Source organism: Ahaetulla prasina, chromosome 2, assembly GCF_028640845.1.
Source record: "Ahaetulla prasina isolate Xishuangbanna chromosome 2, ASM2864084v1, whole genome shotgun sequence".
In the NCBI taxonomy this organism is placed as follows: domain Eukaryota; kingdom Metazoa; phylum Chordata; class Lepidosauria; order Squamata; family Colubridae; genus Ahaetulla; species Ahaetulla prasina.
In genome coordinates, this window is record NC_080540.1 from 31,319,095 (window position 1) to 31,340,277 (window position 21,183).

The 21,183-nt window shown below is 45.1% G+C and overlaps 1 protein-coding gene across 6 annotated transcripts; it reads right to left on the reverse strand.

Annotated features, from left to right (window-relative positions):
- Nucleotides 1-637: 637 nt before the first annotated feature.
- LOC131191926 (gastrula zinc finger protein XlCGF17.1-like) lies at nt 638-18,343 on the reverse strand. Of its 6 annotated transcripts, XM_058170567.1 has the most exons (5): nt 18,213-18,329; nt 9,399-12,663; nt 8,709-8,833; nt 5,943-6,044; nt 641-4,672 (listed from the first exon to the last, which is right to left on the reverse strand). In XM_058170567.1, the coding sequence occupies exon 2, from the start codon at nt 12,571-12,573 to the stop codon at nt 11,416-11,418; it is 1,158 nt and encodes a 385-aa protein (XP_058026550.1). In that variant the 5' UTR covers nt 12,574-12,663; nt 18,213-18,329; the 3' UTR covers nt 641-4,672; nt 5,943-6,044; nt 8,709-8,833; nt 9,399-11,415. The 6 variants fall into 6 exon arrangements, with proteins under 6 accessions (XP_058026549.1, XP_058026550.1, XP_058026554.1 ...); XM_058170566.1 differs by having other exon boundaries at nt 638-4,672; nt 8,709-12,663; XM_058170571.1 differs by lacking the exons at nt 8,709-8,833; nt 9,399-12,663 and having other exon boundaries at nt 644-4,672; nt 18,213-18,343.
- Between the last annotated feature and the right edge of the window lie 2,840 nt (nt 18,344-21,183).

The following is a 21,183-nucleotide window of genomic DNA, read 5'->3' on the forward strand; positions in this document are numbered from 1 at the left end:
CCACCCGAGTGGGGGTCTGTGTCCTATTTGCGGAAATAATAAATTAATTCTTGTTTCTCAAATCCTTCGTGGTCTTGTCTCCTCACTTTAAGACATAAGTTTTCTACAACAACCTAAGGCCAGACAGAGGCACCTGGTTTGTGCGAAGCTGTAACCAGATTTGGGGGGTTGAATGCATCAGGTTAGTCTAGGGCAGCGGTTCTCAATCTTGGCATCTTTTCAGGTATGTGGACTTCAAATCCCAGAGTTCCTCAGCCAGCATGGGGCAGTCTGGGAGTTGAAGTTCAGGTATCTTAAGGTGGAGAAATGTCTCTATGCCAACCCAGGAAACAGGGCAATTCACAAGGCCAATCACAGGAATCCCATTGTTAACATCCCTACAGAGATATTATCCATCAGGCTTCTAAGCACTTCACCATTAACCCAAAGAAACTGGCTCAGAAAGGGTACCCCAAATATTTGACGGCAGCATTTGATGGGAATTGTAGTACTAGGGCCATCCAGAGAATAGGAATAGGGAAAATTCAGAGGCATCATTCCTCGTCCTATCCTGCTTGTTTAAGTCCAATTTTTACTTGCATTATATTCCATTCTTTCTTTTTTTAAAGAAATATATATTTTATTAAACTTTTTTTACATTAAAAACATAGGAAAAAAAGAAAAGAAAAGGTTATATCACTTAACAGCTATTTGTGGTGTTTTTCTTATAACAATAATCCGTGCAATGATTACAAACATTAAATTGTATATATTTGTGTTCTTGGTTTATCTATTGTTTATACTTAACAACTAACTATCCTTGTCTATCTCCTTTCTATCCATTTATACCACTGTTCCCATATATTATGAAATACGGATGTCTCTTTATCTTTTAAACTCAGCGTTAGTTTGTCCATTTCTGCGCAGTTTGTCCATTTCTGCGCAGTTATACTTTTGTATAACAAGTTTCTCTGTAGGTATACATGGCTGTTTCCAACATTGAGCGAAGGACATCCTAGCAGCAGTTAATATGTGTAGTATTAAATATTTTATACTCTTCACATTTTTTTTTTGGGAAAATCCCCAATAAAGAGTTCTGGTTCTAGATCTGATTGTTCATTCATGATTTCCTGTAGCCACCCTTTAATTTTTAACCAATATTTACGGGATTCGGGGCAGGACCACCACAAATGGTAATATGTTTCTTCTTTATTTTTACATTTCCAGCATATGGGGCTCATTTTGGGATACATTCGGGATATGTTCCATTCTTTCTATTCTACTCTATTCTTTATATACTTTATTTTCTGTTCTGTTCTACTCTATTCTGTTCATAGAATATCATAGGGAAGATGATCGTGGCTTACACAATTCTGATTATTGTAGGTAGAGACCCATCGTGGCATTTAAAGATGTTTTCAAAGGCCTTTCAGGCTGCTCTACCGAGTGCTGAACTGGGGCTTCTTTCTTGATTGCTACTTCCTTTACTCCTGATGGTTGATCCTAAAAGGCAGAAGCTGCTCAGTGCTTTGATATATTCATTGTCAGTTCTAAAGAGGTTTGTTCTACCTATTGTCATTAGTCGGTCTTTATATTTAATTCTGGACCTCACGGTCTTTATATTTAATTCTGGACCTCACTGATTTGTATACTTTATTTTATATGCCTGTTTAGCGTTTGGAAACCATAGGCTTGACAGTTGGCCATTGAAGCAATCATTGTCATCAAAATAAGGAAAAATTAAATGCAGATTTGGAAAATAATATATAAACTGTTGAACTGTTTCTCCCTGGTGTGAATTGTTTGACTACTCCAAACGCTGGTACGGTCTCTCTCTAGTTTGGATCCTCTGATAGCAATAGCACTTAGATTTATATACTGCTTCACAGTGCTTTTACAGCCCTCTTTTAAGCAGTTTACAGAGTCAGCATATTTCCCCCCACAATCCGGGTCCTCATTTAACCAACCTGGGAAGGATGGAAGGCAGAGTCAACCTTGAGCCGGTCAGGGTCAAACTCCTGGCTGTAGGCAGAGTTACCCTGCAATACAGCCTTGTAACCACTGCGGCATTGTAACACTGAACTGAGGGTCTGTTACCCAAAGCACCCAATTGCACATAAACCGATAACAGGGGGACGACAGGGAAAAAGAGAAAGTTAATTGTGCGTGAAAATATCAGATCCAGCTTCTCCAGCTTCTCTTAACCGTGTTAATAACTTAATTGCCATGGTTTCACTTAACAAGAGTGGGAAGAAAAGTCCTAAAATGGGGCAATTTAATGCAATATGGTATATGAATAATGAAATATCACAGAAAAGAAGAAACTGAATATTACGTAATTCAAAGTTAACACATCCCCCAACCTGCGATATATGTGCTAAATTACTTGCACTCCAATTAATCCTGAATGCCTGATTTATCACTTTCCAATTACGAACAGGGGCATCTTCATTGTATAGCTGATCCCATTTTTTACAAACTTATCTTTAAATCTTCAGCCCTCCTATTGATCAACAAAGTGCGCTCAGAGTGTACCCAAGTGTACCCAAAGTGCGCTCGGAGGCTTCAGTTAGTCCAGAATGCAGCTGCGCGGGTGATAGAGGGAGCTACACGTAGCTCCCATGTAACACCGCTCCTGCGCAGACTGCACTGGCTGCCTGTGGCCTTCCGGGTGCACTTTAAGGTGTTGGTTATGACCTTTAAAGCGCTCCATGGCTTAGGACCTGGGTACTTACGGGACCGCCTGCTGTTACCATACGCTTCCCACCGACCCGTACGCTCCCACAGAGAGGGACTTCTCAGGGTGCCGTCCGCCAAACAATGTCGGCTGGCGGCCCCCAGGGGAAGGGCCTTCTCTGTGGGGGCTCCCACACTCTGGAACGAGCTTCCCCCGGGTTTACGCCAAATACCTGACCTTCGGACATTTCGTCGCGAACTCAAGACTCACCTTTTTATCCGCGCGGGGCTGGCTTAAATCGGGATTTTAATCTTAAATTTATTAATTTTAAACGGGGTTTTAGTATGGTAAATTTTAATCATTGGGCTAATTTAAATAAGTTTTTTAAATCGTATTTTAAATCTGTATATTGTATTGCCGGTTTTTTATTATGCCTGTATACCGCCCTGAGTCCTTCGGGAGAAGGGCGGTATAAAAATCAAATAAAATAATAATAATAATAATAATAAAGATCCAAATCCAATGGACAAAAATGGCTAACGATGTAAGTATATAAACCCCCTTTCCATTTAGCTTAAATCCCCCTAACAAAATAATAGTAATAAAATTGGAAGTTATTAAACATTTTTGAAATAATACTTTATATCCAAAAATGAAAACAAAAATAAGTTAACAAAGATTTGATTTGACTAGCACATACTTATCGAAAACTTTTCTTTTCAGCCATAGGGGGATGTTCTTCTTGAAAATTATGCTTAAATTTAAGATTATATGACTAGGACTTCTTTCCTATATGGATTTGGCTTCTAAGGGAAGATGAATCAGCAAATGTTCTCCCACACTCTAAACAATTGAAATTTTGTTCCCCGTGTGCAGTTTTGTGTGTTTTTTAAGGGTTGTTAGGGTACGATAAAATTGTCCACACTTATTGCACTGAAAGGGCTTCTCCCCCGTGTGGGTTTTATAATGTACCCAAAGGTATCCCTTTTGAGCAAAACATTTTCCACATTCTCCACATCTGTATGGCTTCTCTCCTGTGTGGACCCTCTGATGCCTTGCAAGGTTGTATTTATCAGAAAAGCACATCCCACACTCCACACATTTGAATGGCTTCTCCCCTGTATGGATTCTCTCATGACTCTCAAGTTTCCTTCGTTCAAGAAAACCTTTCCCACATTCCCCACATTTATACGGTTTCTCGTCTTGGTGCCCTATTTGGTGTGTCCGAAGATCAGAAGAAGTTAGAAACCGTTTCTCACATTCTGAGCATCCATAGGGTCTCATTCCAGTATGGAGTCTCTGATGTTTCAGCAGGTTTGATTTCAAGGTAAAACATTTCCCGCATTCAAGGCACTTTTCGTTTTTCTCTCCTCTGTGTGTTTTCTCATGACTCCGGAGAGATGGAATCTGTGTGAAACATTTTCCACACTCCAAGCATTTGTGAGGTTTGATTCCTGCATGAATCAGCTCATGGACACAAAGATTTGCTTTATGAGAAAAGCTCTTCCCACATTCCGAACACTTGTAAGGTTTCTCCCCTGTGTGAGTCCTCTCGTGCTTTCTGAGAGTGGCTTTTTCACGGAAAAATGTCCCGCATTCCAGACATTGATAAGGTTTCTCTCCGGTGTGGATTTTCTGATGCGTAAGAAGGTGCGACTTTTGACCAAAGCCTAAGTCACATTCATCACATTTATAAGGTTTTAGTCTGGACGGGCTACCTAGATCTTTGGAGTTTTTCCCAGAGAAAAATTTCTCACCCTCTAAACCTTGACTGGATCCACTCCCCACATGGATCTTCCTGTGGGTCAAAAGGAGGGAGCGGCCAGCAAAGGATTTCCCACACTCTGAGCATTTGTGTGTCTTTTTGTGGTTTTTCAAAGTGCTCCTTGTGTCCGATGGGGCATCCAAGGGTATCCCAGGCTCCATCCTTTCTGGCGGCTTCTGCCTTGTCCTATGTTTCTACTGCCTGTTGATAGTTGTCTTGCAGGTAAATCTTTGATCACAATCTTTTACCCTCTGTCAGAAAAAGAAATGCAGAATCATATTTCCTTTTGAGGAACACAGAGATTCACAATATCTGAGACTTGGGAGGGATCAGGAAGGTCTCCCAATCCAACCCCCTTCTCAGGACCTCAAAACACTCTAGACAAATTCGCCAGTGAGGGAGCCCCCACATCACTAGGAGGGAAACACAGTTTTTACAGTAGTTGTTAAGGGATGTTGTAGGTTAACATAACATAACATAACATCAGAGTTGGAAGGGACCTTGGAGGCCTTCTAGTCCAACCCCCTGCCCAGGCAGGAAACCCTACACCATCTCAGTCAGATGGTTATCCAACATTTTCTTAAAAATTTCCAGTGTTGGAGCATTCACAACTTCTGCAGGCAAGTCGTTCCACTTATTAATTGTTCTAACTGTCAGGAAATTTCTCCTTAGTTCTAAGTTGCTTCTTTCTTTGATCAGTTTCCACCCATTGCTTCTTGTTCTACCCTCAGGTGCTTTGGAGAACAGCCCGACTCCCTCTTCTTTGTGGCAGCCCCTGAGGGTGTTGTTGAGGGTGGCCCGGAGAAGAAGCGGAGGGCTACCTGAACGGGCTGGGCAAGATCCTGGAGATCCTGCGCAGGCCATGCATGAATTAGGAGTGCTGCAGTGAAGTACAAAGATACAGCTGCCCAAGCTGGGCCCTGCAATGGGGCAGAAATGCCAGGGCAGTGCCTTAAGTGGAGAACTGGGCAGTAGTGGGATTCAAATAATTTAACTATCTGTTCTCTGCCCTAATGACCTGCTGGCTAGATATGACTGGGTGGGCATGTGACTGAGTGGGTATGGCCAACTCGATGTCACTCATGTTGAGGGGCGTCCCGCCTCGCCCGGCATCTCCTTGCAACGCCCAGCCGTATCTTGCCCCTCCCCCCCAGCCGCCCGCCTCAAAGGTGGTTAAATTCAATTTTTTTACTACTGGTTCTGTGGGTGTGGCAGGGAAAGGATACTGCAAAATCCCCATTCCCACCCCACTCTGGGGCCAGCCAGAGGTGGTTTCTGCCGGTTCTCCGAACTACTCAAAATTTACGCTACCGGTTCTCCAGAACCTGTCAGAACCTGTTGGATTTCACCCCTGCCTCGACATATCTATAGTTCTGTAAAAATGCTGTTCACCTTTTTTCACCTACAGAGCCAGGCATGACCCCCATAGGAATCCAGAAGGTATAAAAACCTACCCATCCTCAACTCCAATTTTGTCAGCTGTACCAGAACCACAAAAACTTTTGGTGGTTTTCTGCTCACCAATAAATGGATCTTCTTTTCAATCAGCCTCCAGAGTCCATTTTATTTCTGCCTTCTTTCTCCTGCTGTGAAACTGAACCAGATAGATTTTCCTTCCAAAATCTGCGAAAAACCAGAAAGAAGGAAGCTTCAATCGCAACAATACAAGAGCAAACAACAGATTCAAACTTAATGTCAACCGCTTCAAACTTGATTGCAGAAAATATGACTTTTGTAACAGAGTTGTTAACGCTTGGAACTCACTACCTGACTCTGTAGTCTCTACTCAAAACCCCAAAATCTTCAACCAAAAACTGTCTACTATTGACCTCACCCCATTCCTAAGAGGACTTTAAGGGGCGTGCATAAGAGCACAAAAGTGCCTACCGTTCCTGTCCTATTGTTCCCTTCATTATATCAAATTAACATAGTTGTTGCATGCTTTTACTTATATATACTTTTTTTCTCTCATGATGGGTTATTGTTTATGTTGATGATTGTATATACTGTTGTGACAAAATGAAATTTAAAAAGGGGGGGGGGAGACCCTCTTGCTTCTTCTGCTTAAGCGGCCCCTCCTCACCCAATCTTTTATTTTGGGGGATCTTTTTGGGGTGGGAAGAGTTTCCCAGCTCTCTTCCGCCCTGCCTGCTCCTATGCAGCTACGCTTTGTCCAAATGCATGGAAAAGGAGAGACCACGTGCCCCTTTGCTTCTTCTGCGTAGGCGGCCCCTCCTCACCCAATCTTTTATGTGCAGGATCTTTTGGGGGTCGGGTGGGGATTCCCAGCTCTCTCCCTTCCTCCCTGCTGTACTGCAGCTTCGCTTTCTCCACATGCATGGAAAAGAGGAGACCAGGGACCCTCTTGCTGTTCCACAAACACGACCTCTCCTCAACCTAAATCTTTTATCTGCAGGATCTTTGGTGGGTGGGGCTTCTTCCTCCTTCCCTGCTCCTCTGCAGCTGCAAATGCACAAGGCGGGTGGAAGGAACCCATCAGCGGGTGTTCCCAATCCACCGTGAAGTGGGGACCCCAAGGGCTCGATCCTCACCCCGCACCTCCTCTTCTGCCCCCCCCCCACCATCATGCACCAGAAAGGCCCGGGGAGGGAGAGAGAGCAGGGTCGATCTCAGCCCCCTCTGCAAACGCCGCTGCCAGAGTCCCGAAGAGGGGGCATTCAGACGAGACCCGGGAATGGGAAAAACCTTTGGCGCTCTCTTCTTTCCCCCCCCCGCCCCCGCCCCCAAACTCCAACCCCAAATTTTTCTTCCGCTCTAGGAATCCATCGCCTCTACTTAACTCTTTCAAAGACGGGAGCAAGAAGAAGGTTGATGAAATAGGGAGGGAAAGGGGGAGGGGGGGCAAGCAGGATTCGCACCACGACTCTAACCCCCCCCCCCTGTATACATACACGGGTGATCTATGCACCAAAACAAATTCCTTGTGTGTCCAATCACACTTGGCCAATAAAATTCTATTCTATTCTAAGTGCCGGATAGAAGCACCTGGTTTGTGCGAAGCTGTAAGCAGATTTGGGAGTTTAATGCATCAGGCTAGTCTAGGACACTATGTCTGAAACTTGGCATCTTTTAAGACAGGGGTCTCCAACCTTGGTCCCTTTAAGACTTGTGGACTTCAACTCCCAGAGTTCCTCAGCCAGCAAAGCTGGCTGAGGAACTCTGGGAGTTGAAGTCCACAAGTCTTAAAGGGACCAAGGTTGAAGACCCCTGTTTTAAGATATATGTGAACTTCAACTCCCAGAACTCCCCCAGTCAGCATGGGGCATTCTGGGAGTTGAAATTCAGGTATCTTAAGGTGCTGAATGGTCTCTATGCCAACTCAGGAAACAGGGCAATTCACAAGGTCAGTTACAGGAATGCCACCCTTAACATCCATCCCTACAGGGACATTATCCCTCCAACTTCTAAGGACTCAACACCATTCCATAGGAACTGGCTTGAAAGGGTGCCCCAAATATTTGAAGGCAGCATGTGATGGGAGTTGTAGTACTAGGGCCATCCAGAGAACAGCAACGGGGGAAACTTCAGAGACATCAGTCCTCATGCTATCCTGCTTGTTTAAATCCAGCTTTGGCTTCTATTCTGTTCCATTCCATTTTATTGTTTATATATTTATATCCCATTATTCCTCTTTTCTCTAATCGTCTCTTCACCTATTCTATTCCATATACTTTATATTTCGTTTTTTACATTCTATTGTTCTCTTCATAGATCATAGGGAAGATGATCATGGTTTACCTAATTCTAATTATTGTAGCAAGAGACCAAACATGGCATTTAAAAATGTTTTCAAAGGCCTTTATGGCTGCTCTACCAAGTGCTGGACTGAGGCTTATTTCTTCCTTTACTGTTGATGGCTGATCCTAAAAGTCAGGAACTGTTCACTACTTTAATATCTACATTGTCAGTTCTAATGGGGTTTGTCCCACCTATTGTCATTAGTTGGTCTTCCTTATATTTAATTCTGAACATCTCTGACTTGTACTTTTATTTTATATGCCGGTTTGATGTCTGGGAAGAATAGGCCGGACAGTTGGCAATTGAAGCAATAATTGTCATCCAAATAAGATAAAATTAAATGCAGATTTTATAAAAACAAATGGTTTCTCCCTGGTGTGAATTGTTGGCCAGTCCAAACACTGGTAGAGTCACTCTCTAGTGAGGATCCCGATAGCAATAGCACTTATATATCGCTTCACAGCCCTCTCTGAGCAGTTTACAGAATCGGCATATTGTCTCCCACAATCTGGGTCCTATTTCACCCACCTCAGAAGGATGGAAAGCTGAGACAATCTTGAGCCAGTCAGGGATTCGAACTCCTGGCTATAGGCAGCGTTAGCCTGCAATACTGCCTTGTAACCACTGCGCCATCATGACGCTGAACTGAGTATCTGTTATCCAAACAATATACAAGCACTCAATTAGGCATTAACCGGTCACAGGAGAAATGTCCTGGGAGAAGAGAAAGTTAATTGTGCGCGAAAATACCAGATCCAGCTTCACTTTTGTAATGACTTCGGCTTTAGTAATGTTTAATTTTGCCTGAACAATGGGCCAGAAGTCTTTTTCTTTGCTGGATGACCGAGTTGGGAAGGTTGACATTAGCACTGAAAGGGTATATCTCCACTGTGGAGTTTCCACTGACTTTTAAGATTCGATTTATAGCTGAAAGTTTTCTCACACACAAAACACTGGATTTTCTCCTTTTTGATGAGAACCTCTGGAGATACCAATTCATGCAACGTTGTCATGGGCTGGGGATGAGATGCCACTTCATGGAGGACGCAAGAGAAGAGAATTAACCACAGATCAGGGCAAGGGAGAAGTTAAGTTAGGTCTCACTTAGTGAGGTTCATGAATCCCACAAAAATATCCCATTCAATTTATACAGGTAGTCCTCAACTTACAATAGTCCGTTCATTACAAGTTACAAGGGCCCTGAAAAATGTGACTTACGACCGTTTTCACACTTGCAACAACTGCAGCACCTCCATGGTCGCATGATCAAAATTCAAATGTTTGGCAACTATTTCGTCACGTTTTGTCACAGTTGCAGTCTTTGGGTCACGAGATCCCTTTTTGCGACCTTCTCACAAGCAAAGTCAACGGGGAAGCCGGATTCACTGAACTGGGTTACTAACTTAATTTCCATGGTTCACTTAAACAAGAGCGGGAAGAAAAGTCGTAATATGGGGCAATTTAATGCAACATGAATAATGAATAATGAACTATCACAGTAAAGAAGAAACTGAATATTACATAATTCGAAGTTAACACATCTCACAACCTGTGAGTATTGCAAAATTCCTGCGCTCCAATTAATCCTGAGTGTCTGATTTATCACTGTCACTCCAATTACCAACAGAAGCATCTTCATTGTACCAGGTTTCCCCGAAAATAAGACATCCCCAGATAATAAGCCCAATCGGGCTTTTCAGCACATGCGATAAAATAAGCTCCCCCACCCAAAATAAGCCCCCCAATTATTTACACGCAAGCGCAGCCGGTCTTACCATTTCTTCTGGTTCCTTGCCGCACAAACAACACGAGGTGAGACAAGGCCGGAGGGGAGGATAGGGGGGGAATAAGCCCCAAGAACCCCACACGCTCTTACCGTACCTATCGGAAACACTGATGGCAGCCGCCAAAAAAGCAGCAGGCCTTGAGCCCGGTAACAGATAACGCTGATGGCCGCTGCAAAAAGAGCGGCACACCAGCAATGCGCTTCGCGTCTCACACCGCACTCTTTACCGGTAACGCTGATGGCCGCCACAAAAAGAGCGGCAGGCCAGCAACGTGCTTTGCGCCCGGTAACCAGTAACGCTGATGGCCACCACAAACAGTGGCAGGTCAGTGATGCACTTTGTGCCCCACTCCTTACTGCCTCCAGCAAAAATGAGAGAGAAAATGGGGAGAGAGAAAGGAAAGAAAAGAAAGAAAGAAAAAGGAAGGAAGAGGGAAAGGAAAAAGAGAAACAGAAATGAGAAGGAGGGAGGGAGGGAGGGAGATCCATTTCCCACACACACAGAGAAACCAAATGCCAAATCCCAACCACCACACCCCCAGGATCAATGATAAAAGAAAAAAATTATTGAACTCATGAGATTTTTTTTTTTTTACAACGTGTTTCCCTGGACACAACGGTGAGGAACGCGTCGGAGCTGGAAAGGTAAGACGCTCGTCCCGCTTCTTGCCCGTCCCACCTGCCACCCCCAAATTGCATCCCTAAAGGGGACGGGTGGCTAAGCAAGGGGCAGGAGCCCTGCCATGCACGGCGAGGAAGGGGGGGGAGAAGAGACGGCAAGGGGAGCCACGTTTCGCTTCTCCCCCGCCCCCACTATTGTGAGATCGTCATGGCAGCGCCACCGCCTTGTGGAGCAGGACTCTGCAAGACTTATGCCACTGCATGCACGGACCGCAGCACTGCCGTGAGGTTCGACATACCAGCGCAGCCGCAAGCAGCAGGACGCCAGCTGTGCCGGTATGATGAAGCTTGCAGCAGTGCTGCAGTTCATGCATGCAACGGCACAACAAGCCCTGCAGAGTCCTGCTCCACAACGCGGCAGCAGGACATGTCAGGGCAGTGACGGACGGCCGCTCGGCCAGCACGAAGAACAGGGAGGGGAGGCGATGGCAGCGATGGGACATCCAGTCTCACACTCGCCGCCTCCTGCGCCCCCCAAAATAATAAGACACCAGCGCTCCCCGATAATAAGGCCAAACGCTTATTTCTGGGTTCAAAAGAAAATAAGGCCCTGTCTTATTTTCAGGGAAACACGGTATATCTGATCTAATTTTTTACCAACTTATCTTTAAATCTTCAGCTCTCCTGTTGATCAACAAAGATCCAGATCCAATGGACAAAAATAGCTAACAACATAAATATATAACCCCCCCTTTCCATTTAGCTTAAATCCCCCTCAAAACAACTAGGTTCTTCTTGAAAATTATGCTTAAATTTAAGGTTATGTGACTAGGGCTCCTCCCTTGTATGGATTTGGCTGTGACTTCTAAGGGAAGATGAATCAGCAAATGTTCTCCCACACTCTATAACATTTGAAATTTTGTTCTCCGTGTGCAGTTTTGCATGTTTTCTAAGGGTTGATGCGGTACGATAAAACTGTCCACACTCAATGCACTGAAAGGGCTTCTCCACTGTGTGGGTTTTATAATGAATCCACAGGTATCCCTTTTGAGCAAAACATTTTCCACATTCTCCGCATCTGTATGGCTTCTCTCCTGTGTGGACCCTCTGATGTCTGGTAAGGTTGTATTTTTCGGAAAAGCATCTCCCACACTCCACACATTTGAATGGCTTCTCCCCTGTGTGGATACTCTCATGCCTCTGAAGCTTCCTTCGTTCAAGAAAACCTTTCCCACACTCCCCACATTTATACGGTTTCTCGTCTTGGTGCCCTATTTGGTGTGTCCGAAGATCAGAAGAAGTTAGAAACCGTTTCTCACATTCTGAGCATCCATAGGGTCTCATTCCGGTGTGGAGTCTCTGATGTTTCAGCAGGTTTGATTTCAAGGTAAAACATTTCCCGCATTCGAGGCACTTTTCGTTTTTCTCCCCTGTGTGTGTTTTCTCATGTCTCTGAAGACCTGAACTCATAGTGAAACATTTTCCACACTCCAAGCATTTGTGAGGTTTGATTCCTACATGGATCTGCTCATGCTGCCAAAGACCGGAATTCTGGGAAAAGCTCTTCCCACAGTGTCCACAGCTGTAAGGTTTCTCCCCTGTGTGAGTCCTCTCGTGCTTTCTGAGAGTGGCTTTTTCACGGAAAAATGTCCCGCATTCCAGACATTGATAAGGTTTCTCTCCGGTGTGGATTTTCTGATGTGTAGAAAGGTGTGACTTTTGATCAAAGCACAAGTCGTATTCATCACATTTATAGGGTTTTAGTCTGGAGGGGCTTCCGAGATCTTTGCAGTTTTTCCCAGAAAAGAATTTCTCACTCTCCAGACCTTGACTAGATCCAATTCCCACATGGATCTTACTGTGGGTCAAAAGGAGGGATTGCCCGGAAAAAGATTTCCCACACTCTGAACATACGTGTGTTTTTTTGTGGTTTTTCAAAGCGCTCCTTGTGTCTGGCGGGGCATCCAAGAGTTTCCCAGGCTCCATCCTTTCTGGCGGCTGCTGCCTTGTCCTATGTTTCTACTGCCTGTTGATAGTTGTCCTGCAGGTGAATCTTTGATCACAATCTTTTACCCTCTGTCAGAAAAAGAAATGCAGAATCATATTTCCTTTTGAGGAACACAGAGATTCACAATATCTGAGACTTGGGAGGGATCAGGAAGGTCTCCCAATTCCACCCCCTTCTCAGGACCTCAAAACACTCTAGACAAATTCGCCAGTGAGGGAGCCCCCACATCACTAGGAGGGAAACCCAGTTTTTAGAGTAGTTGTTAAGGGATGTTGTAGGTTGTTACGGGTGGCCCGGGGAAGAAGCGGGTGGAGGAGACCCTGCAGGCCCTACACAAGCCAGGCATGAATTAGGAGTGCTGCAGTGAAGTTCAAAGATGCAGCTGCACCCAGAACCTTCAGCCGCCACATCTGGGCCCTACAATGGGGCAGAAATGCCAGGGCAGTGCCTTAAGTGGAGGACTGGGGCAGTGGTAGAATTCAAATAATTTAACAACTACTTCTCTGCCCTAAAGACTGGCTGGGTAGGCATGGCCGGCTGAGCATGTGAGTTGGTGGGCATGGCCAACTCAATGTCACTCACATCAAGGGGTGCCTTGCTTGCCCGACCTCTCCTCTCCTCGCCATGCCTGGCACCCGCCTCGTCCTCCCCTCCCAGCCATTCCTTGTCACGCCCGGCCTCGCCTCCTGGCCGCTCGCCTCAGAGGCCTCAATGTATCTATAGTTGTGTAAAAATGTTGTTCACCTTTTTTCGAAATTATTATCTGCAGCTACATACTATAGATGTACTTTCATGGCCCACTGAAAGGAGGAAATGGCTCACATACTTTGCCCAAGTGTGTGATAAGCAGGTCACAAAACAGACTTTTGAGGGCCTGCCACAAAGAAGGGGAGGGCAATGCATTTTCTAAACCAGCAAAAGACGAAACAAGAAGCAATGGATAGAAACAGAACGAAGAGTGAAGCAACCAAAAACTCTGGAGGGCCTCTGGTGGCTCAGACTGCTAAGACAGTCTGTTATTAGCACAGCTGCTTGCAATTACTGCAAGTTCAAGTCCCACCAGGCCCAAGGTTGACTCAGCCTTCCATCCTTTATAAGGCAGGTAAAATGAGGACCCAGATTGTTGGGGGCAATAAGTTGACTTTGTATATAATATACAAATGGATGAAGACTATTGCTTAACATAGTGTAAGCTGCCCTGAGTCTTCGGAGAAGGGCGGGATATAAATGCAAATTAAAAAAAAAACTAAGCAGAAGCTTCCTGACAGTGAGAATAATTAACCAGTGGAACTGCTTGTCTTTTTTAGAAAAGACTGGACAGCCATTTCTCTGAAATGCTATAGCCCCCTCCCCACCCCAAGATCCTGTCTAAGTGTTATTCTGTTATTCTAACACCTTTCCCAGGCCCTCCACTCAGATTTTGGCATCCTCCTTTTTCCTGTCTGAGCAGGGGGTTGGACTAGAAGACCTCCAAAATCCCTTTCTATTCTGTTATTCCTGAGCTAAATACGCTAAGACCCTCATTGGGACCCTATCTCCTTTGCTTCCTCTGGACTGAGTTAAAGAGCTGCCTTTAGAGTCTAGGCATTCATTTTAATAAGGTTTTTAGAAACCTGCAGTTGAAAGTTCTTCATATCTCCTTATCCTGAAGACCCAATTTCATTTGGAATTTAATCCCAAGCTGATTGCCCTTTTAGCATTTCTCTTGACACGTTTCCAAAATGCACCAAGAAGCCACATCTCTCTCTCTCTCTCTTTCTTTTTCTAACACATGCGCACACAATTTAAGCAAATTCCCTAGTCTTGGAGCCTTAAATCATAAGCTACGTACCTTGGAAGGCTTCTAGTTCAACCTTCTGCTCAAGGCAGAACACCTCATACATATTTGTGAGTTTGCAGACATCCGGGCTTTGGCTGCAAGAACTGCAGGTAGACTTCCCAGCCATACACTTCCTCCTCCTGCCACCCCACCCCCTGCGAGGTAGGACCATCCCCAATTTGAAATGCCATTCCTCTAAACTGGAAGGATGGAACTCTTTTGTTTCAATTGCTGGTATGGAATAGGAATAGGAATAGGAATAGGAATAGAATAGAATAGAATAGAATAGAATAGAATTCTCTATTGGCCAAGTGTGATTGGACACACAAGGAATTTGTCTTTGGTGCATATGCAAGTGACATCTGCTATTTAGGCACCTGACTAACAACAACGCATGCCTAAGCCATAAATAAAGCATCATAAGGCTAACCTATATTCAATGAATCTAAAAGCAATCACAATAGAATATTAAATGTCCAATATCAAAGTTCTTTATTATAAATTTGTTTTCTGTAAAGTGAATTCAAAGAAATTTATGTATGCCTTTACCATTGCCAGACATATACTGGAATACCCACGGACCCCATTTTTGGAATACAAATCAAAATAATTCAGTTGACTTCAAGTACTTTAAGTACTTTACTTCTTTTCCTTCACGTCTAGCTTCATGTCTACAGGTATGTAAATAAAAATATGAAAAAATCCAGATTTTCAGCTGACTTATGGGAAAGAATCAGGAGAGTCAAACCAGCTTTGTTGGATTCCTCCTTTGTTGGATAATCTTGCTGATCGTCTTAGGAAATACAAAAAAAATAAGGCATTTTATAAACAAAAGAGGAGAAAAAACGAGTTCTGGCTGGAATAAGCAACCCATTCTTTATCCCTTTTTCTTGCTTTTTCTGAGTTACGCAGTTATGAACTCAAACCCATCATGTCTAATTAATCTTCGGTTTCGTTTCTTGTTCCTCCACAAAGGAAGGAAGAAAGAAAGGAGGGAGGGAGGGAGGGAGGGAGGGAGAGAGAGAAAGAGAGAGAGAAGGAAGGAAGGAAGGAAGGAAGGAAGGAAGGAAGGAAGGAAGGAAGGAAGGAAGGAAGGAAGGAAGGAAGGAAGGAAGGAAGGAAGGAAAGTAAGTAAGTAAGTAAGTCAAATTCAAAGACGTTCAAATACACCTTCAGCTATAGAAACTGTGCTACTGGAGTCAGATCCAACCCCTCTACCTTGCAGGTTTACACTTGGGGAGGGCAATTTAAGTATAAGAAAAAAAAGATATTACAAAAAAGGATTGTTTTGGCTTAATGAACTGCTGCTTTTATGCTTTTCTCCCCCCCCCCAACTCATAAGGAGCAGGATGGGTTAAAAAAAATTTTTTAAAGGGTCTAACAGCTAAAATTACATGGGAGATATGAAAACTAAAGGCATCTTTAGAAAGAAAAGCACCCAATAAATCCGATCCACACCTAGTAAGACATTGACTAAACCTTGGAAATCTTAACCCTGTGCCCCCCCCTCCACACCACCTAGAAGAATGAAATATTTTGGGAAATATTTTTTTAAAAAGGCAGGATAAAGTATTTCCCCTAAAGGAGAAATGGGAAAAAGTCTTAAGGGAGGCAGAACCCAGCCCCAGTTTCCCTGTCCCTAAGCAGAAACTGAGGAGGCCAACTTTTAGAAATGCAGATTTGGTAACCCATTCAGAAAGACTGGGCCGAGACAGGGTTAAGACTGGGATAAGCAACAACAACAACAAAAGTTGACCAAGTGAGTTCAGACAAACATCTAGGACCCTGATGCCGAAGCTATGGCACACGTGCCATAGGTAGCACCCGGTGTTGCGACCCAGGCCCAAGTAGGTAATAGTAGACGCAATCAGTTAAAAAACAAACAGACTTTATTAGAACAGCTGAGAATTAACTCATTCTCAGCATCCTCCAAACTAAATCAAAGCAAATTCTTCATAACGCAACTCTTCAGTCTTATCACCAACCTTGGTCTAATTAGGCAAACTGCCAAAGGCTTTTCTTGGCAAAAGTTCAAAAGCAGAAGATGCCGACAAGAAATAAACACAGCAAGACAAGGAGCAAGGCTATCAATGATGTTTTCCAACAAAGAGCCCAAACACCATTGCTGGTCTTTTAAGCCTTACGGGAGGGGCCAATCATCTCTTGGCCCTACTCCCAAGTCAACCTCTTTGCTTGAGCTGCTCTTGCCTTCTGGCAGCTCTTCTCATGCGTGCATTAGGAACAGGCTCCTTCCGTTCCACTGCCTCACTACTGTCAGCCTCTGGAGGCTCTGGAGTCCGCACCTCACTCCCCCATGGCCCTGGCCCCACCTGCCTCTGATGCAGAGCCCTCATCTGGGCCTTCCCCAGCCTCCAGGACTGGCCCATGTTCTTCCTCAGCCTCATCGCTGTCCGACTCCCTTGCCAGCTCCATAGGCTGCTGGCTGACCACAACACCCGGAGCCATATCTGTGAGCACACGAGTCGCCCTAGCTCAGCTCCAGCACGCATGTGCGCGCCAGCCAACTGATTTTCGGCCTTCCGGGCCCACAAGAAGTTGGGAAACGGGCTGTTTCCGGCCTCCAGAGGGGTGACGAAGGCTGTTTCACCCTCCCCAGGCTCCAAGAAAGCCTCTGGAGCCTGGAGAGGGTGAAAAACTGGCTACCAGGCCCACCGTGCCATCATGTGCCAAAAGCAGGGGGAGCATGGGGGTTCGTACACGCATGTGCAGGGGGGCAGGGCACATTGAATTATGGGTGTGAGCACGCACATGTGCACACACACCTGGAGCTCCCCCCCTGCTTTTGTCACACGATGGCAAAAAGGTTAGCCATCACTGATCTAGGATTTGCATTTCCTCTTTTGCCTACAAGAGCCAGCCATGACCCCCATAGGAATCCAGAAGGTATAAAAACCCCACCCGCCCTCAACTCCCATTTTGTCAGCTGTACCAGAACCACAAAAACCCCTGGTGGTTTTCTGTTCACCAATAAATGGGACCTTCTTTTCAATCAGCCTCCATTTGGATTCCAGCGTCTTTCCTCCAGCTTGGAACTGAACCAGATGGATTTTTCCTTCCAACATCTGAAAAGGCTGCGGCGGGAGGTGGGGGGGGGGGCAGGACAGGACAGGCAGAGGCTGCAACTAAACCTAAAGCCAGAACGACGGGGACGGAGGGGGGGGGCTAAACTGCTTCCCCCCAGCATGGAAAAGGGGAGACCACGTACCCCCTTGCTTCTTCTCCTTGGGCAGCCCCTCCTCTCCCAATCTTTTATTTTTGGGATCTTTTTGGGGTGGGGTGGGGTGGGGTGGGATTCCCAATTCTCTTCCTCCCTGCTCCACTGCAGCTTCGCTTTAACCAAATGCATGGGAAAGGAGAGACCACGTTCCCCTTTGCTTCTTCTGCTTAGGCGCCCCCTCCTCACCCAATCTTTTATGTGCAGGATCTTTTGGGGGTCGGATGGGGATTCCCAGCTCTCTCTCTCCCTCCCTCCCTGCTGCACTGCAGCTTCGCTTTCTCCAAATGCATGGAAAAGAGGAGACCACGGACCCTCTTGTTGTTGGACGAACGCGACCCCTCCTCACCTAATCTTTCATTTGCAAGATCTTTTGGGGGGGGGGCTTCCCAGCGCTCTTCCTCCTTCCCTGCTTCTTTGCAGCGTCGCTTTGCCGAAATGCACAAGGCGGGTGGAAGGAACCCACCAGCGGGGGTTCCCTCCCGTGAAGTGGGGACCCCAAGGGCCCGATCCCCACCCCATCCCGCACCTCCCCTTCCCCCCACATGCACTCCACTACGCACCAGAAAAGTCCGGAGGGAGAGAGAGCAGGATCGATCTCAGCCCCTTCTGCAAACGCCGCTACCAGCGTCCCGACCAGGCAGCATTCAGACGACACCCGGGAATGGGAGGGGTCTTTGGCGCTCTCTTCTTTCCCCCCGCCCCCAAACTCCAACCCCAAATTTTTCTTCCGCTCTAGGAATCCATCGGCTCTTCTTAACTCCTTCGAAGACGGGAGCAAGAAAAAGGTTGATGAAATAGGGAGGGAAAAGGGGAGGGAGGGGGCAAGCAGAATTCGCACCACGTCTCTACCCACCCCCACGGGTGACCGAAGTGCCGGATAGAAGCACCTGGTTTGTGCGAAGCTGTAACCAGATTTGGGAGTTTAATGCATCAGGTTAGTCTAGCAGCGGTTGGGCAGCGGTTCTCAACCTTAGCATCTTTTCAGGTATGTGAACTTCAACTCCCAAAGTTCCTCAGCCAGCATGGGGCATTCTGGGAGTTGAAGTTCAGGTATCTTAAGGTGATGAATGGTCTCTATGCCAACGCAGGAAACAGGGCAATTCACAAGGCCAGTTGCAGGAATGCCACCATTAACATCCCTACAGAGATATTATCCATCGGGCTTCTAAGCACTTCACCACTACCCCAAAGAAACTGGCTTAAAAAGGTGCCCCAAACACTGGAAGGCGGGGGTGATGGGAGTTGTAGTACTAGGGCCATCCAAAGAACAGGAATGGGGAATGTTAAGAGGCATCAGTCCTCATCCTATCCTGCTTGTTTAGAATAGAATAGAATAGAATAGAATAGAACAGAACAGAACAGAACAGAACAGAACAGAACAGAACAGAACAGAACAGAATAGAATAGAATATTGGCCAAGTGTGATTAGGAACAAGGAATTTGTCTTGGTGCATATAGTCTCAGTGTACATAAAAGAAAAGATACGTTCATCAAGAATCATAAGGTACAACACTTAATGATAGTCATAGGGTACAAATAAGCAATCAAGAAACAATATCAATATAAATGGTAAGGATACATGCAACAAAGTTAGTCATAGTCATAAGTGGGTGTTGGGAACGATGAGATTAATAGTAGTGCAGAGTCCCACTTTGGCTTCTACCCTGTTCCATTCCATTCCATTCTATTGTTTCCATACTTTATATTTCATTGTTTCTCTCTTCTTCTTCTTCTTCTTTTTCTTTTCTTTTCTCTTCATCTGTTCTATTCTATTCTACTCTATTCATAGAACATCATAGGGAAGATGATCATGGCTTACACAATTCTGATTTAAATATGATTTCAAATGCCTTTATGGCTCCTCTACCAAATGCTGGACTGGGGCTTCTTTCTTGATTGCTACTTCCTTTACTCTTGGTGGTTGATCCTAAAAGGCAGAAACTGCTCACTACTTCCATATCTTCATTGTCAATTCTAAAGAGGTTTGTTCTACCTATTGTCTTTAGCCTGTCTTTATATTTAATTCTGGACCCCACTGATTTGTACACCTTATTTTAAATGCCTGTTTAATGTTTGGAAAGAATAGGCCTGACAATTTGCAATTGAAGCAATAATTGTCATCGAAATAATATAAAGTTAAATGAGGATTTTTTTAAACGGTTGGTTTCTCCCCGGTGTGAATTGTTTGGCCACGACAAACACTGGTACAGATCACACTCTGGCAAGGATCCTGATAGTAATGGCACTTATATATCGCTTCAGAGACCTCTCTGAGCAGTTTACAGAGTCGCCATATTGCCCCCACAATCTGGGTCCTCATTTTACCGACCTCAGAAGGCTGAGACAATCTTGAGCCGGTCAGGGATTCAAGCTCCTGGTTGTTGGCAGTGTTAGCCTGCAATAACCTTGTAACCCAGTGGTTCTCAACCTTTATAGTGCTGTGACCCCTTTAATACAATTCCCCACAATGTGGCGACCCCTTTAATACAATTCCCCACGATGTGGCGACCCCAACCGTAAAATTATTTTCGTTTTGAATTTATCGCGCCTGAAGCCGTATTGGCTAGGGATCTGAACTGCTTGATTGCCTTGAGGACGGAGGCATTAAAGCGGAGACTCCTCCCATATTAAGTTTATCGCGCCTGAAGCCAGATTAGGCTAGCGATTGGGAGTGATTGCAACTGGCTTGAGAGGGAGACATCAGAGCAGATTTCTCTCTTTTTTAATTCATCGCGCCTGAAGCTGAATTCGGCTAGCGATTTGAAGAGCCTGCAGCTGGCTTGTGGAGTCAACCATTGGAGTCAACCATTCTTCAACTCACAAGTATACTTCCATATTCCGATGGTCTTAGGCGACCCCTGGCAAATCGTCATTCGACCCCCAACGGGGTCGCGACCACAGGTTGAGAACCACTGTTGTAACCACTGCGCCACCACGACTCTGAATTGCGTGTTCATTACCCAAACAATATACAACCACCCAATTGGGTATTAACTGGCCACGGGGGGGATGTCCGGGGAGAAGAGAAAATTAATTGTATGTGAAAATACCAGATCCAGCTTCACTTTTGTAACAACTTTGGCTTTAGTAAAGTTTAATTTTGCCTGAACAGTGGGCCAGAAGACTTTTTCTTTGCTGGATGTTGGGAAGGTTGACATTAACACTGAAAGGGTTTCTCTCCACTGTGGAGTTTCCACTGAGTTTTAAGATTTTATTTATAGCTGAACATTTTCTCACACAAAAAACACTGGATGTTCTCCTTTTTGATGAGAACCTCTGGAGATGCCAGTTCATGCAACGTTGTCATGGGCTGGGGATGAGATGCCACTTCACGGAGGACGCAAGAGAAGAGAATTAACCACAGTTCAGGGCAAGCAAAGAGTTAAGTTAGGTCTCGTTTAGTGAGGTTAATGAATCCCACAAAAATATCCCATTCAATTTCTACAAGTACTCCTCAACTTACAACAATTTATTTAGTGACCGTTACAAGTTACAATGGCACTGAAAAATGTGACTTATGACCGTCTTCTC

Excerpts from the sequence above, each read along its gene's own strand:
- LOC131191926 (XM_058170566.1), bottom strand. The coding sequence starts at position 12,573 with ATGGAGCCTGGGAAACTCTTGGATGCCCCGCCAGACACAAGGAGCGCT.